At 47.3% G+C, this 17130-nt stretch overlaps 1 protein-coding gene across 4 annotated transcripts in view; it reads left to right on the forward strand.

Annotated features, from left to right (window-relative positions):
* Positions 1-16192, forward strand: part of CHRM3 (cholinergic receptor muscarinic 3) — a 502834-nt gene extending 486642 nt beyond the window's left edge. For 3 of the 4 annotated variants that reach the window (XM_004774777.2, XM_004774773.2, XM_004774780.3), the window contains one exon: positions 8402-16192. In XM_004774777.2, the coding sequence (XP_004774834.2) occupies positions 8421-10193 (1773 nt within the window). In that variant the 5' untranslated portion in view covers positions 8402-8420 and the 3' untranslated portion in view covers positions 10194-16192. The remainder of the gene's footprint in view (positions 1-8401) is intronic. The other variant, XR_006608794.1, reaches the window with a different exon arrangement.
* Positions 16193-17130: the final 938 nt, after the last annotated feature.

Raw genomic sequence — 17130 nt, forward strand, 5'->3', positions numbered from 1 at the left:
TGCGGGGCTCAATCCTATGACCCTGAGATCATGACCTGAGCCAAAATCAAGAGTTGGGTGCTCAGCCAACTGAGCCACCCAGGTGTCCCAGGAACTTTATTTTACTTACTTTTAAAGATTTCATTTATTTATTTGACAGAAAGAGATCACAAGTAGGCAGAAAGGCAGGCAGAGAGAGAGAGAGGAAGAAGCAGGCTCCCTCCTGAGCAGAGAGCCTGACACGGGGCTCTATACCAGGACCCTGGGACTACGATCCCAGCTGAAGGCAGAGTCTTTAACCCACAGAGCTACCCAGGCGCCACCCAGGAGCCCCCCAGGAATTTTACTTTTATGTAACAAGTTAAACTTCTGTTTTTAGGCCCCATCCCGCACCAGGAATCAGCACACACTTAACAGTTTACAACATCCGTTTACTATCTACCATCGCCTGTCCTCCTGGAGAACCAGGCTCGGGGTGGAGGGCAAGATTCCAGGCTCTTCCCCTCCGCTCTCTTCCCTGCCTTCCTCTGGCTTTGGAAACGTGTAGTTTTCTCCTCAGGGACATTACAGGTCAAGCTGAAGCCCTCTTTGTCCGTCTTCCTCACCCTTGTCATCTTCCCCATCCAAGATGTCACCGCCAATGTGTGATTGGCATCCTTGTCTTTTTATGGGACTTTCAAGCACACAAATATCTATATATGATACACACTGTTCTTGTATGTGTTTTGTTGCTTCCTAAATCATATCATGTTTATTCATCACCCACAACTTGTTTTTTCTTATTCAACAACATATTTTTAGAGCTTTTGAAACTTTCCTATTTATGTGTACATCTGTAACTTTCTGTATATGTATGTATCCAGCCATGAAAGCATTGCCAAGACCAGAGTCATGAAGCTTATCCCCTGTGTTTTCTTCTGGAAATTATAGCTTCATGAGAAACATATTGGCTTATGTTTAAGTCAATAGATGATTGATAGATACATAGATGATTGATCAGTAAATTAGCTTTTTTTCTGCTGTATTTCCCTTTCTTACCAGATTTTTTTTAGCCACTGTCAAACTGATGCTCTTTTCCTGATTTTTGTCATGACAACACATGCTTCAGCAAACATCCTACGTAACCCCCCTTGTATATGACTATATGCAAGATTTTCTAGAGGACAGACACCTAGAGATTAAATTGCTAGCTTGTGGTGCACAGACTTTTTCCATGGGATTGATAGCTGAGTCACCTTCATAGTCGTAGCAGTGCATTTTCCTTAACGGGGTGAGGAGGCACCTGTTTTACTGACCTAATGTTTGGGCCAGTACACCGTTCCTTGGTGTTTAAAGACTCTAGTGTTGTAAGCTCTGTCTCTACCAGAGTGTTTCAAGTCAACTTTAAAAAGCCAACTTTAATGGGGGCCTGGGTGGCTCAGTAGGTTAAAGCCTCTGCCTTCGGCTCAGGTCATGATCCCAGGGTCATGAGATCAAGCCCCACGCCCGGCTCCCTGCTCAGTGGGGCATCTGCTTGTCCCCTGCTCCCTCTGTCTCTGTCTCTCTCTCTCAAATAAATACAATAAAAAGCAAACTTTGAGCACAGTCTCCCTGAGTTCCTGCAGTTACAACCCTACGCTGAGGACCTGAGAGGTTGGCCGTGGTGGAAGGCAGGCAGCCGATCAGGGAAGACTTCCAAAAATTAGCTCACCACATGTTTCTTGCCCTCTTCATAACCCACGGCGGGGGGGGGGGGGGTGGCCTCCCGGGGTCCCGTTTGTTTTTCTTGCGATAAGAGCATTTAACATGAGACCTACCTCCTGAAAAGAATTTCACCACACACTGCAGGTCTGTTAGCTGCAGACAGTGCTGGCGTGTGCGGCCCAGACTCACCTTGCATCACGTGTATCCCGAGTACGGGGTTTCTTGTCCTTCGCTGCCCCCACACCTGGCTAGGCCCATCCACTCTCCGCTTCTCTGCGTTCTGCTGTTTCCGACGCCCCACATAGGTGACTCGTGCGGTATTTGCCCTTATGGGACTGGTTTATCTCAGGAAGCACCACGTCCTTGGGTTCCCGCATATTGTCACATTTCCGTTTCGAAGGCTGAGAAGTAGTCCGCATGTGCACGCACTGCATTTCCTTCACCCGTTCGTCCGTCCGTCGATGTCTAGTTTGTTTCTCTGTCTCGGCTACTGTCTGAGAGCGCTACAATGGACAGGGGAGGGCTGAGAGCACTCGAAGATGCTCATTTCAGTTCTGTGGAAGCGTGGCCAAGGACTTTCATGAAGCTCCTCCTCCGTGTTTCCTCAGGAGAGCTTTATAGTCGCAGGTCTTATGTGCAAGTCTTGTGTCCATTTGTGTTGGTTTTGTGTTGACTTTTGTGTATGGTATAGGACTGGGGTCCAGTTTCGTTCCTTTGCCCGCGGCTGTCCGGTCTTCCCGGGGTCCTTTGTGGAAGAGGCTGTCCTTTTCTTGTTGTGTTCTTGGCTTCCCCTGTCAAAGATCAATTGACTGTATATACACGGATGTTTGTAAGCCCTCTTTCTGATGACACCGGTCTGTGTGTCTGTTTAGGCCGGCTTCATACTCTTACTTACCATGGCTTTGTGATCTTTTTTTTAAATCAGGGATTGTGGGGCGCCCGGGTGGCTCAGTGAGTTAAGCCTCTGCCTTCGGCTCAGGTCATGATCTCAGGGTGCTGGGATCGAGCCCCACATTGGGCTCTCTGTTCAGCAGGGAGCCTGCTTCCCTCTCTCTCTGCCTGCCTCTCTGCCTACTTGTGATCTCTATCAAATAAATAAATAAAATCTTTAAAAAAAAAACTTTAAAAAACTTAAATCAGGGATTGTGTTTTCTCTAGCTTTGTTCTTCTTTCTCGATGGTTTTGGATCTTCAGGGTCCTTTGTGGTTCCATATAGGTAATCCATTTTTACGGAGTAAGAAGTGTGGTCTCAGAGAAGTTAGGCCTTTGGCCAAATTTTCCCTCCTTCTCAGCCAACCCCAAATTCAGACCCAAAACAAACAGGCTCTGAGACCATGGTTCTTAACTACCTTTCATTGCTTTCCAATAAAAAGTTATTAATGAAAATACCGGCTTCATTTTTTTTAAAAGATTTTATTATTTGACAGAAAGACAGTGGGAGAGGCAACACAAGCAGGAGGAGGGAGAGAAGGAGAGGCAGACTCCCTGCTGTGCGAAGAGCCTGATGCAGGACTGGATCCCAGGACCCTGAGACCATGACCTAAGCCAAAGGCAGGCGCCTAATGACTGAGCCGCCCAGGCACCCATAGCCTCGTATTTATTAACAGAAGTGATTTCCATGCATCTCATTGTCTTATAGCATCACAGGAGTGCCCGTGATTTCCTAGACATTTCTCCCCTTGTAGCTATAAGTCATAACAGGTTTTAATAATGTGCTTTTGCCCATAATTTCCACTTCCTACTCAGAAGGCTTTTTCTTCAATGACATGTTCACCTGCCGGATTCACATCCTCCTTTTTGCTTTCACACATATGAAGGTATCAGGAGACAACTATAGTTATCTGGAGTGAATGAATGATCATTAACTATTAACTTATTAATTATTGTCCTTTGGATGGCATACCATATGGGGGGATGACAGGTCACTCTCCTTGAAGGGTCCTTTTGCAACAGGAAAAATCCTGCTCATTTCACAGTCTCTATCTGTGGTATGATGGACAGAAACGGGAATGTTTTTAAAATAAGAAAAAGCACCTATCTGAAATTTTGTGGGGTATTTGATATTGGATTGGTTTCGAATTATAAAGAGAACAATGGCCACTGGTAGACATGCCAAAGAATTTAGGTCAAAGATCATCTGCCTAACAGTGTGTGATTCACAGAGTTTCTAGTGATTAGCCAAGAAGCCGCTAGGTTCCAGGAGCCCCGGAGCGGGTATCTAATGAACCCAATACAGAGAGCTGGTCCCACCCATGGGTAGGACTCAACTCTGGTTTCTTTTATATTCTGTGTTCTCACAAGGGATAGTTGGAATGAAATATTGTATAATTTGTGGTGTTCTACAGAATCACAGCATGAAATGAACCAAAAGAAAAGAATTGCTCTAAGGCATGTTTCTAAAATCCCTACTTACAATCTCCACTGACATTGGTCAGCTGAGCAAATTATTTGGCTCTTGAATTCTTACACACATAATGTGATTTGACATGTTGTGTGTAATTTGCATGGAACAATTTGACATTGCCTAAAATATGTGGTGCTTTTAAAAAACTATTATATTCAGATGCCATATCTCATCTATGGGGTAAGTCTGTGGAGGGGAGAGTCCCGACTTCCCGAATTCAGTGGCACCAGTGCAAATGACCTAAAGTTACCAGTGGTTCTGTGAGAGGCGCTGACGTTGAGGGTGGCGGTTATGTTAGTTGGGACCGTTTGGGCGGCAGATGGCAATAACCTGCCTCAGCAGTGAAGGCAACAGAGGAAATGGTTGGCTCCCATAACCTGCAAAGTCAAGGGGGAACTTGACTTCAGGAGTTGCTAGGTCCAGGTTTTTTGAGAAGACATCATGGTCTTGCTGTCTCCACACTCCACATTGCCTGCCATCTCTCTCCTCTACATTTGCTTGCTTCTCAGATTTTCCACGAGCATATAAATGGGTTACCAGTGCCTAAAAATCCCAAGAACATAGAGTTCCCCTCTCTCTTTCCCAAATCTGTATCAGCTCCTCTCCTTAACTTACCGCTCCTGCTGGCATGTTCTTCAGGCCCACTGCTGAAGCAGAGGAGGCAGGGACCGTGTACTGGATGCCCTTCCAGAAATACTTACTGTGGAGGACAGGGCATTTCCAAAAGGATGGCTGAAGGAAAGACACAGAGCAGACACCCACTGTCTGACATTGACAAGAAGAACAAAGAGGAAAGGAGATGTATCATCAACACAAACATTACTGGCCATTACAGTTATTTATAAGAAAATCGGCAAGGCAGGAGCTATGAAAGTTAGTCAACAGAACATGATCAGCATCACGGGACAGGATGGCAGAGACTTAGAAGGTGTTTTAAGAATTTTAGGGCACCTGGGTGGCTCAGTGGGTTAAGCCTCTGCCTTTGGCTCAGGTCATGATCTCAGGGTCCTGGGATCGAAGCCCACATCAGGCCCCCTGCTTGTCAGGGAGCCTGCTTCCCCCTCTCTCTCTGCCTGCCTCTCTGCCTACTTATGATCTCTCTCTGTCAAATAAATAAATAAAATCTTTTTTTAAAAAATTTAAAATTTAAAACAAAAAAAGAATTTTAAAAGGTGCTGTGGGAGGTCATGTGAGATTCAGAGCACACCCCAGGGGCCGGAGCAGGGAGCAGGAGGGAGGGAGGGAAGAATGTAGTATGGGTCGCAGTCCAAACCAAGCATGGACAAGAAACTTAGCCACTATGTCTAGGAAGCTTTGGAGCTTTGGAGTGAAAGACACTGGGGAGAGAAAGCTGTCCAGAAGGTGTGTAGAAGATCAGCAGGGCTAAGGGGCAGATCAGAGAGAAATGCAGGACTAAGGGTGGTCATAGGAAGGAGAAAGTAATACTCATGGGCACATGTTGGGGAGGACACCTCGCCTCCCCAGGAGGAAGTGGCTGTTAAACTCAAGGACAGGACTTCAAGCTGAGGTGTCTGGTTTCAGATGGGTCTGTTCTCCTCTATCCGTGTGGCTGTAGGTGTGACGGGGAAGATGGGCAGACACCCTGTAGGAACTGTGGGAACCTGGGAAGCAGGTGGAGGCAGAGATAGATAGATACCCTGTATTTGCATCTGGGAAGAAACCCTCAATGCAATCCAGTACCCCAACAGCATGTAGCATTTCCCAAATACAGACAGTCCTCGGTGGGAGTGAGCTAGAGGTAACGGCAAGTTGACTGCCCCAACAAAACCCTCAGGAGTGAAAAGAAGTAAGGAAGAAAACCCCATCCATCACCCATAATTGGAAATCAGTGCCTTCTGGGGAATTTCATCTCTGGATTATACAGGTGTTCTTTTCTGTAACAGAACAATATGTTAGAATATTTAGACTATTTTTTTTCTATTTTCAAATAGTGCTGAAGTAAATATATATAAGTGTATATATGTATGTAAGTGTATATAAAATTATATGTGCATGTTGTGTATGTCCAACCACTTAGGTATTTTATGTGTAGGTAAACACACACCCACAATACATAAGTACCTCACATACATGCATCAGCTCCTGGGATCTGGGAATTTGTGCATGATTCTAACAGATGCTGCTAAATCACCTGTCACATTGTCAACCAATTTACACTGTAGCCACGACCACAAAATTCTGTCCTTCACACCTGTCCACACTGCCTGCCTCCGATCATTTGTATTTTGCTCATCTTTTAGGTGACAAATGGAATCTCATCTAATTTTTAATGCACATTAACTCTACTTTAAGGAGGCAGATAACACATTTTAGCCAGTTGGAACAGGCTAGTTGTATGCGGCATCTGGATAGACCGGTGGAGAGTTAGAGAAACATCACAGTGCGACTCAGAGTGGGGGGGCTCGAGATGATCTGGGTGAGAATCTCTCCCCCCTCCTCCCTCATGCATCGGCCTGATCTCTGGACACATTACTTAACTCTCCGTGTCTCCATTTCTCATAAAATGTGATTATTTTAAGGATTCAATGAGATAAAGCATGTGGTGATTTGCACAATGTCTGTCACGTAGGAAGTGTCCGATCTATATTCTCTTTGGATCACTTATTATTGCACTGTGTTGGGCTTTGGGCATCCTGAAAGCCAGAGCAAAGTGGGTTCATTGTTCAAGAAGAAGAGGAGTAAAATAACAATAGACGTGACACTTCTGTCGCACATTGCTCTGTGTCAGGCTCCGTACTAAGCCCCGGACATATATTAAAACATTTCAGTGAAGGGGTGCCTGGGTGGCTCAGTGGGTTAAAGCCTCTGCCTTCGGCTCGGGTCATGATCCCAGGGTTCTGGGATCGAGCCCCGTATCGGACTCTGCTCAGCGGGGGGCCTGCTTCCTCCTCTCTCTCTGTCTGCCTCTGTGCCTGCTTGTGACCTCTGTCTGTCAAATAAATAAATAAATAAAATCTTTAAAAAAAAAACATTTCAGTGAAAAACAAAGTCTCTTTGACACTTACTATTGAATTCTAGGTTAAAGTTCTCAACAGTTTATTTCACTAAGCAGAATGTTTCATTCTTATTTGTCTATGAGGCACGTGGTTCACCAAAATAGTTAAGTCACCCCCAGAAAGTGGCTGACCTTCCTTTAGGACTGCAAAGCTCTCCTGCCACTCGCTGAGGCCACTCCAGAAGGCGGCGTGTGAATCTGATGGCTCTCTGTGGAAAGACTTAATGTGGGGCTCTTGCCAGGGGATATGTGTACCTGCTCGTATGTGACAGTTTACAGTTGAACCCTGTTTAGATTAAGAGCCTAAACACAACACAAGTGCTCCCAAGAGTATTGTGCTAGGATTATCGATGCTGAATTCACAGGACGACACTTGTTGAGGAAGGATTTTGGGTCAAGTGCACCGTGGCTGCTGATGTGAGCAATCTAAGGGGAGAAGGCGGGTCCCACCCAGAGCTGTCCAAGACAGCCTGGAGGTCTTCCTGGTGATGTTCTCACTGGAACATCTCACTTATTTATGTATTTTAGTTAACAAGCATTTGAAGGAACTAGCTGAAGTTCTGCAAGCCTTTGTACACAAACGTGTGCGTGTGGGTGCTAAAATACTTTCTCGTCGCCAAAGGGAAACTGTCCAAATACTGGAAATATCCAAAACTTGGTTTGGTCAGTACAGAATATTCTGGCAAAGCTACTTCATATTATCAAGCAGATAACAGCTGCCTTGTATACTGTTATCAACCGTTACACAGAACCAACACGCTGCTTCTCTAGCCACGTCTTGAGGTGACCCAGTGTGTAGTGATTCACACCCGTTTCCTCCCTTGTTCCGGGATGAGGCTTCTCATGCCCAGGGAGGCTTAAACGCTTGCCGACTCCCTAACACTGCGTACGCCTCCAGCCTGGGAGAGGCCCGGGTCCGGCCAGACTAAATGCAGGTGAATAAGACCAGTGTATCGCATAAGCAGCACAGACACATCTCCTCTTTCCCCCTTTCTCTTTAAAATAAGAGAAGGAAGACTTTGTTGGGGGAGCGCATGACGTGGAAGTGTAGGTGGAATAGCTTAGAAATAGGGAGAGTGTGGATGGAAAGAACAAGGCACAAGCAGGTGCATGTCACCTGCTAACTGTGCTCAGATTGGTCTCCCCTAGCTCCAGGCCCCTCACTTTTCAAGTAAGAGAAAGAGCTGGATGTTTCTGGCCCAAGAGTAAGCCTCATGTCAGAGGTCTCCCATGGGTTTTAAAAGTTGTGCAGTGCAAAGAACCAATCCAAAGAAGGCAGACATTCTCCTAATGGCGCTTCTTCTCTCTTCTCTCCCCAGACTATGTCCGAGAATCACAATGAGCTGGCACACTAACAGTACAACCTCACCTTTGTTTCCAAACATCAGCTCGCCCTGGGTGCATAGCCCCTCAGATGCTGGGCTGCCCCCAGGCACAGCCACTCACCTTGGCAGCTACAACGTCTCTCAGGCGGCCGGGAATTTCTCCTCTGCCAATGACACCACCAGTGACCCGCTGGGAGGCCACACCATCTGGCAGGTGGTCTTCATCGCCTTCTTAACAGGTGTCCTGGCCTTGGTGACCATCATCGGCAACATCCTGGTGATCGTGGCCTTCAAGGTCAACAAGCAGCTGAAGACGGTCAATAACTACTTCCTCTTAAGTCTGGCCTGTGCCGATCTGATTATTGGGGTCATTTCCATGAACCTGTTTACCACCTACATCATCATGAATCGGTGGGCTTTAGGAAACTTGGCCTGTGACCTCTGGCTCTCCATTGACTATGTGGCCAGCAATGCCTCGGTCATGAACCTTCTGGTCATTAGCTTTGACAGGTACTTCTCGATCACGCGGCCGCTCACGTACCGAGCCAAACGAACGACAAAACGAGCTGGCGTGATGATCGGCCTGGCATGGGTCATCTCCTTTGTCCTCTGGGCCCCGGCCATCCTGTTCTGGCAGTACTTTGTCGGGAAGAGGACGGTGCCACCCGGCGAGTGTTTCATCCAGTTCCTCAGCGAGCCCACCATCACGTTCGGGACGGCCATCGCCGCCTTCTACATGCCTGTCACCATCATGACTATTTTATACTGGAGAATCTATAAGGAGACCGAGAAACGTACCAAAGAGCTCGCTGGGCTGCAGGCCTCGGGGACAGATGCAGAGGCCGAGAACTTTGTCCACCCCACAGGCAGCTCTCGGAGCTGCAGCAGCTATGAGCTGCAGCAGCAGAGCCTGAAACGCTCGTCCCGGAGGAAGTACGGCGGCTGCCACTTCTGGTTCGCCACCAAGAGCTGGAAGCCCAGCGCGGAGCAGATGGACCCCGACCACAGCAGCAGCGACAGCTGGAATAACAACGACGCAGCCGCCTCCCTGGAGAATTCGGCCTCTTCCGACGAGGAGGACATTGGCTCGGAGACCCGCGCCATCTACTCCATCGTGCTCAAGCTGCCCGGGCACAGCACCATCCTCAACTCCACCAAGCTACCCTCCTCGGACAACTTGCAGGTGCCCGACCAGGCGCTGGGGGCAGCCGACCCACAGAGGAAAGCTGGCAAGCTGCAGGCCCAGAAGAGCATGGACGATGGCGCCGGCTTCCAGAAAAGCTTCTCCAAGCTCCCCATCCAGCTAGAGTCCGCCGTGGACACAGCCAAGGCGTCGGAGGCCAACTCCTCGGTGGGCAAGTCCACGGCCACTCTACCTCTGTCCTTCAAGGAGGCCACTCTGGCCAAGAGGTTTGCTCTGAAGACCCGAAGCCAAATCACCAAGCGGAAGCGGATGTCCCTCATCAAGGAGAAGAAGGCGGCGCAGACGCTCAGTGCCATCTTGCTGGCCTTCATCATCACCTGGACCCCGTACAACATCATGGTTCTGGTGAACACCTTTTGTGACAGCTGCATACCCAAAACCTATTGGAATCTGGGCTACTGGCTGTGCTACATCAACAGCACCGTGAACCCCGTGTGCTATGCGCTGTGTAACAAAACATTCCGAACCACTTTCAAGATGCTGCTGCTCTGCCAGTGCGACCGGCGGCGGCGGCGGAAGCAGCAGTACCAGCAGAGACAGTCCGTCATCTTCCACAAGCGCGTGCCCGAGCAGGCCTTGTAGGGGGGGCTCGGCCCAGCGTGGCGGCCACGCGCACGCATCCACCCGCAGACCTCCGGGGGGCGCCAGCCGGCAGTGGGGTGATTGCCGGGGTGATCAAAAGGGGTTTGTCTTTTTATCACCCAGATATGAAGGAAGCTGCCTGTTTACTGACCCAGTGAATAAACCCATTTTAATATAGAAAGACACCAAGTCAGCAAAAAAACAAAACAAAACATATTCCTAAATATAAAGAAATTTATTCTGAAATAGACTTTGGTTTTTTTTCCCTCAAAGAGGGGGGAAAAATGTTTCATAGCAATTCCACACCCAAATCTGTCTGCTGGGTTCTCTGAATCCCCGTTAGTGCGGGAAATCTTAGCTGACCATCACTAGCTGAGCCCGGGGCCACGTTCCTTCCGAGGAGCCCATGCAGGGCGATCCAGGTCCCACAGGGAACATGTCAGGCTAGTGAATCAGTGGTTCAGAAATTACTTCATACGTTGTAAGGCTGAACCTTCTTGTCCCAATAGAGCTTCCCCGTCTTCTTTGGTGTGTTGTTCAACTCCACTTGTGGACTTGATTCTTGCAAAGTACTATTTCGTGCATTTCCAGTTTCGTACCAATAAAAATATACAAGTATATATATATGTGTGTGTGTGTGTGAGAGAGAGAGAGAGACTTCTGCACACACACACAGTGTATATAATATACTGGGAATCACTGAGCTGGCAAATTATTCTTGCAATATATGCTTTCAGTACTTTGATAACTGAAGTTCTCTAGGATCCTGACACAACATAAAAGTGAAATAAACCCAGTGTAATATTTTGGAAACCAGGGCTTTTTTTTCCCCCCCACAAACCATCCCGGGGAATGCAGCAGCGCACATTCAGACTCTTGAGTATAAGCCGTGTAAGCCGGGTGCTTTGCTGATCTCGACAGAGCTCCAGCAAACTGGAGCCCCTCTGAGCAAGCCCCACCCACGAACCACGTCCACAGGGTTGAATCTAACTGTCCAAATCTCAATGTTGCCCAACAGTGTTGCCCAACAAAATTTCTGCTATCTCAGCTGCTTGAAACTCATCATGTCGCACTTGAATGTCACACGCAGCAATATCTATGGCAAAGTGCCCCAGTGACACCGTGGGGGCGGGGGGAGAACGTGGTGTTGGAGGTCCTGCTACCTGTCCCCTTCTAGATGCAAAAGGGCATCCCCCTGCATTACCTAGCTGTGGCCAGCGCTCTCCGGGGTTCCTTGCACAACACTCAGTCACAGTGGGGTTCGGGAAGTCTCCTGTCCTCCGAAGAAAGTATTAACACTTTTTAAAAAGTATTTCTTCAAGTTGATTTCCTTAACCTTTTGAAAAAAATGATTCTGTATCTCCTTTGAATTGATCCAAAAGCTCAATGTTGTACTAGGGGGGTGGGTGGGAAGGGTTGCCACCGTGGCTTGTCATTTTTGTCACTGTTGTAGTTGTTGGGGTTCCTTCCTTTCCTTTCACCGGGGCAGTGTGGGGAGCGGGAGGGGAGGGGGCGGGGTGGGGGGGTCGAGAAGAAATCTCACCTCTGTACAGGGCCTCGGGTCGTGGACCCCGGGCCGGGGTAGAAGCTGCTTCTGTGTTCACTGTGAGCTGGTGTTTACAGGTGACAACAGTGGGTGTGGGCTCAGTGGTGTCTGTGTTTCTGAACTATTTAATTTCATGTTCTGTTTATATGAAGAAATATTTATGCATACTTCACCAAGTGTCTATTTAATGTTGATAAATATTACCCTTCGGTCTTCAGCCGTGGTGTCCCTCGAAAGTGATTCTTTCAGGTCCCCCCAAGCAATCAGTGCGGTCCGTCGAGCTTTTCACAAGGCTGAGGAGAAGACGACGGCCATCCTGCTGGCAGCAACAAGTCCCTAGCTCCTGGGGAATAAAAAGTCAACTGTGACTTTGACAGAAACGTGGAAAAACCACTCTTTCGTTGAACCCGATGGGAAATGAACGAAGCAACCCTCCACCTTGGTGTTTGAAATTACATGACAATGGTAAAAAATAAATAAATAAACCAGATCAGCGTAATTGAAAGAATATATATATATATATATACATATATATATATATATATATAATTTTGGGCCCACATTCAACCAAAGAACAAGAAAAACCAGAGACTATTTTCTAATACATAGAGCAAACTACGGAATGTTCTGTGATCCACTTGTGAACGTCTGGTGAGCAACAGCATCTCTGTTTTCCTACTCTGGTTGGCCTGACACTAATAAACATATGAATGCTGATCCCAGTGTCCCTGGGCATCCGTGATTCCCCTTCTTTTTGAAACTCCTGTCCTGCCTTCCTCCCAAAGGGCTGTTTCCTGTATTTCCAACAAAATTAGAGAGCATTACATTTGAGAAATGGACAAACCCCGAGCTTTGGCACAACCACGAAGGTCAGTAGCAGCTTGGCTTGAACCTGATCCTCTCCTGACCCTGTCCTTTCCTTAATGCTGATGATGGCAGAAAAGAAACTACTCCAAGCCTTTTGCTCTCCCATTTTTAAAATCTCTTATGGAAAAAGCTGTTTCTGTATGCTAAGTACTTCCTGTGTCTGTAGAAAGGTATGGCCAACTCTTAGGAAGTTTTCTGAGAAGGAAAATAAGAAAAACAGAATCCTTTTGAATATGGGGGACTTAGGATATGGGTGATCAAAGAGGTAGGAGTGTTTATAACTGGACAGAGCTACATGTGTCTTTCCCAAAGGGCTTGTCGTGAGAAAAGGTATTAGGCATTTACATAAGATCAAAATATCTTCATCGTCAACCTATGTTATTCCACATGAAGGAGGTCTGCAGAGCTTTCGTGATAATTCACTTCAATGGAAAAAGCAAAATAAGCCTAAAATAAGCCGCACATGAAGAACACCCCCACACACACACATGTACACATGTGCACACACACACACACTTGCAAGCACACACATCCATCCTCCCAAATTCTCTTCTCCAGGCCTTACCAGATGGGTAAGAGAAGTAACCTCTCTGGTCCCCTATTTCCCTTGGCTCTGTTCTCTTGGCCCATTCCCTACCTGTGGTCTCTCTGCTGGTTTCCCTACTATCCTGAATCATCCTTGCCTTAAATCCAGCCTTGACTACACCCATTTCTGCTGACCCTTTCACGTACAATAGTTCTACACTCTGACAGAGAAAAAGGATGCATTAGGCATCATTAAGCATTAGAAGCTGCAGTGGATAAAGATCTAGAAGCACCTCTGCTTTCTCTGTCCACTGCCCTTGAAGAAGATAGACAAGTTCAAGGCTCTGGAAAGGGATGGGAGCCCCTAGGCATCATCTAGGAGGAGCGGGAGGGCGGAGTTGGCTGGAGAGGGCGGCCTCATGAGGGAAGTGGGGCACCAGGGCTCAGGCTGTTGGAGGAGGCTGATATCACATGGAACTAGGGATTGCTCTGGTGTCCCATCCTTGACTCCCAGAGGGGGACATAATACTGAGACATCGGACAGTCCATCACTAGCAGCTTCAGAGGACGAACAAAAGTAGCACAAAGAAACACTAAAGGTCACTAGGGACTTACATGTCCTCTGTGCACCCCTGCATGTCGCTTAGACTCCCTGGGTTGTCTCCAGATGCTCGTGCTAATCAACAACACGAAGGCATCTGAACTTGGCCTCTGACAGCAGACAGATCAAAGCTGAGGCCCGGGGCAGGTGTAACGGTGTGTCTGACAAATAGGCAAACACATCACAGACCCAGCAGACTTACTGTCTTACGTTTCCACACTGGAAGTCTGGGGTACCCACAGTTTGTTGGTGAGCCCGGGGACGGACTGCTCACAACGCCCCTGCAGCCCGGGACCCACCTGAGGCCTGACGGCCTTGCAGACAGAGCTACTGGGGAGCGGGTGCTCTCGGTGCTGCCCTCGTAGCTCTCCCAAAGGGACCAAAACCGCAGAGCACAACACCCAGGACAGGAACCCTTTCCTCCAGCCGCCTCCTCTAAAAGAACACGTTCCCTCCACTGCCGTGTGCACGGAGCTCAGCTCAGCTGGGAGCCACCTGGCCTGCACTTAAAGTCTGAGGATGGTTTCTCAGCTTCCCTCTGTGGAGCAAGCCATGGGCTCTCTCTCCCTGTGCTCTCACAACTCTATTTGGTATATGCTCGGCCTCCACCAGGATTACTGCTCCAGACCCAGAGGCTGGCTCTGGGGACAGTAACCCAGACCTCTTCAGAACCAGGTATTTCCATCTTCTTTTTCTGGCTTTAGTGAGGAAGGAGGCTGCTGAGGGACACCCCCCCCCCAAAAAAAAGAGTTAATAAAGTGACTCTACCCCATGAAGTTTGCACCTGCCAAGTGCTCTCCTGGGCGACTCCGACACGGGCAGGTGTTCCTGCCACTCCTGAGTGGACACAGCTACATTCACAGCCTCACGTGCACATGGGTGGACAGGGCACTCGGACGTGTAGATGAGGACCCCAAATGCTTAGTGAGAGCCCGTGTTTCAGAAGAACATTAGGCCTGTGGTGGTCCGAGCAGAACCCTCCGGCTCTGGCCTGGCCTGGGGTCACCCCCACTCTGAGTTGCCTGAGACAGCCTCGTGAAAGGCAAATGGAAAAGGAAGCTGCAGGCTCCGTGACAGGAGAGGTACTGATAACACTGTCCGCACCCAATTCAGACTCCGTAATTCTATCTTAACCTTAAAAAAAAAAAAAAATTATCTCTAGAATATAAAAGTCTCTTATTGTTCCTTCTCAAAGTCCAAAATACTCCTTAACAATTCTGCAATTTGCACATCAAGCCCCAAACTATTTTTATCCTCAGTTCTGTGAGTTCCTTGATAATACCAAGCAGGTCTCACGCCTGTCTGCCTCCCCATGGCTGGCACGATGTCCGTCAGGGAGCGGACACTCAGTAAATGTTGTTGAATGTTTAATGAAAACCCCTTCCAGCCCACAGAACGAGTACTTATCAGAACTGCGTGCAGCCCGGCCCCATGCTGCTGCGGCAGTCAGGGGTCACCAAGCTGGGAAAGTCCTTACGGGAAAAATATGATGATTCTTAGCTCAAGAAACGTTCCTGAGCAACAAGGGAAAATACTGTAAACAGACTTGAATTTGTTGATGTAATGAAGAATACAGAAAGGGGGGGACCAACTCTCTCTTTTATCCCTAGAACTCGGGAACTTTTTACCAGACTGGTGAACTTCTGTGGTCCTTCCTGGGTGTCCGCGTGGAAGTCCCGAGGGCAGAAGCCAGGAAGACACGTTTTCCACTTGTGCACGTGAAGATCTGTCGTCGGTGCCAAAACTGGTCTGTGTACAGTTCTGATCGGTGTGGGAAGTTAGGGGAGAGTCCATGCTGTTCTGCAATGACACAAAAGTCCAGTTTTAATCCCTTCCTCGTCCAGTCCCCGGGCTCTTCAGCTTCCCACCTACCAACCCTCCAGAGAAACTTCCGTGGGGCTCATGCTTGGAGCCATGGAAGGCAACATTGCGAGTGACATCTCTTTTCTTTTCTTTCTTTCTTTCTCCTTTCTTTTTTCTTAAACACACAGGAACTAAGTTGGTGCAGGTCTGAGGGATAATTAAACGAAAACGGGCCTCCCAAATTGGGGCATGAGCACACTGATTTCTGGGGGCAGGAAGCCTTGGGGGCAGCACCTGTGACGTGTCTGGTGATCACACCCTTCTCGTTCATGAGGCTGTAGTGACAAACCACTATCCAAAAAGAGATGACGGCTCTATATTTGCTTTGTAAGCAAAAGGCATGTATCATAGTTGCATCTAAAATAGTGTCCACATCTTTACCAAAGGCACTGAATTTTACCCATTTTTATGACCTGGTGGCCTCCCCTTCCTCGGGAGGCATTTCAGGTGCCCCCTACCCCACTCCATGCCACGCTCATTCTTTCTCCCGAAAATACATCCATTGTCTGTACTATAAAATGATGCCTGCAACTTTGTGGTGATATTATCCCATGAGTTTAACAGTGAAATAAGGAAATAAAACTATTAATAAACAAAGAATGTGTTTTTCTTGCTTTGTAATCTACTCGGCAACAGCGGTTAATTGTGTAAAAGGGAGAGCACACAGAAGGGCTCGATCTGGAAGAGGCCAGTATTTGCACTGACTACTCTTTCTTTTTTATTTTCTAGAATTTTCTTCAGCCACCAAGACTGCTGCTGTCATTACCCAAAACAATCACTATGATGTGTTTAGGGGTGTATATTAAGCATGCATAAAATACATCTACACACACAGTCCTTATTCCAAGAGTGTAGGTTATAAAACCTACTTCTCTCTAGATAAATGCATTAACAAGGAGTTTTATTTCCCTCCTTTCAAAAGAAATGCTTATCTTCTTTTCTCCTTTATTTTAGAGTTGTCTGTCTATTTCCTTGGACCCATCAGAAATATTTTCCTACCAAAAATGCAAGCATTGTATTTTATCACATTGCCTTTAAAATTATTACAAGTGTAGATACAAACTGAAGTCACTCTTAGCAAGAGACATGATTTTTTTTTTAATGTCTTGCTTGGTTAACTTATGGCTGCACAGCCATAGAAAGCAAACACTGTCTCTTCGGTGCAGAGATTTCCTGACTTTCACCTTGCAAGTAAAAGCAAGAATATGTCTTCTGAATCTCTCTTTCTCCTTTGTCATTAATTAAATCCTCATTTTGGGTTTACAATTTGGGCACATGTTCTCTGAACCCTAGGACAAACCCATTTGATGATGATTCCCAAGGACATCCGAGCAAACTGCTTCTCTTACACCCTATGATAACAGGCAGTTCTATGTGAAATTAATACTGAGATTGAGGAAGAAAAGTTTTCTGTTGTGCCAAAGTCTTCCCTAACTCGCTACATCAATTTGGTAGATGTAACTATAACTACAGGGAAAAAACCCAATGGCTGAGAGTTTGGAAAAAATTAATGAGGCATAAGAACATGTTAAAGC

This window comes from Mustela putorius, unplaced genomic scaffold (genome assembly GCF_011764305.1).
Source record: "Mustela putorius furo isolate JIRA1106 unplaced genomic scaffold, ASM1176430v1.1 tig00001118_pilon_pilon_pilon, whole genome shotgun sequence".
Taxonomy (NCBI): Eukaryota; Metazoa; Chordata; class Mammalia; order Carnivora; family Mustelidae; genus Mustela; species Mustela putorius.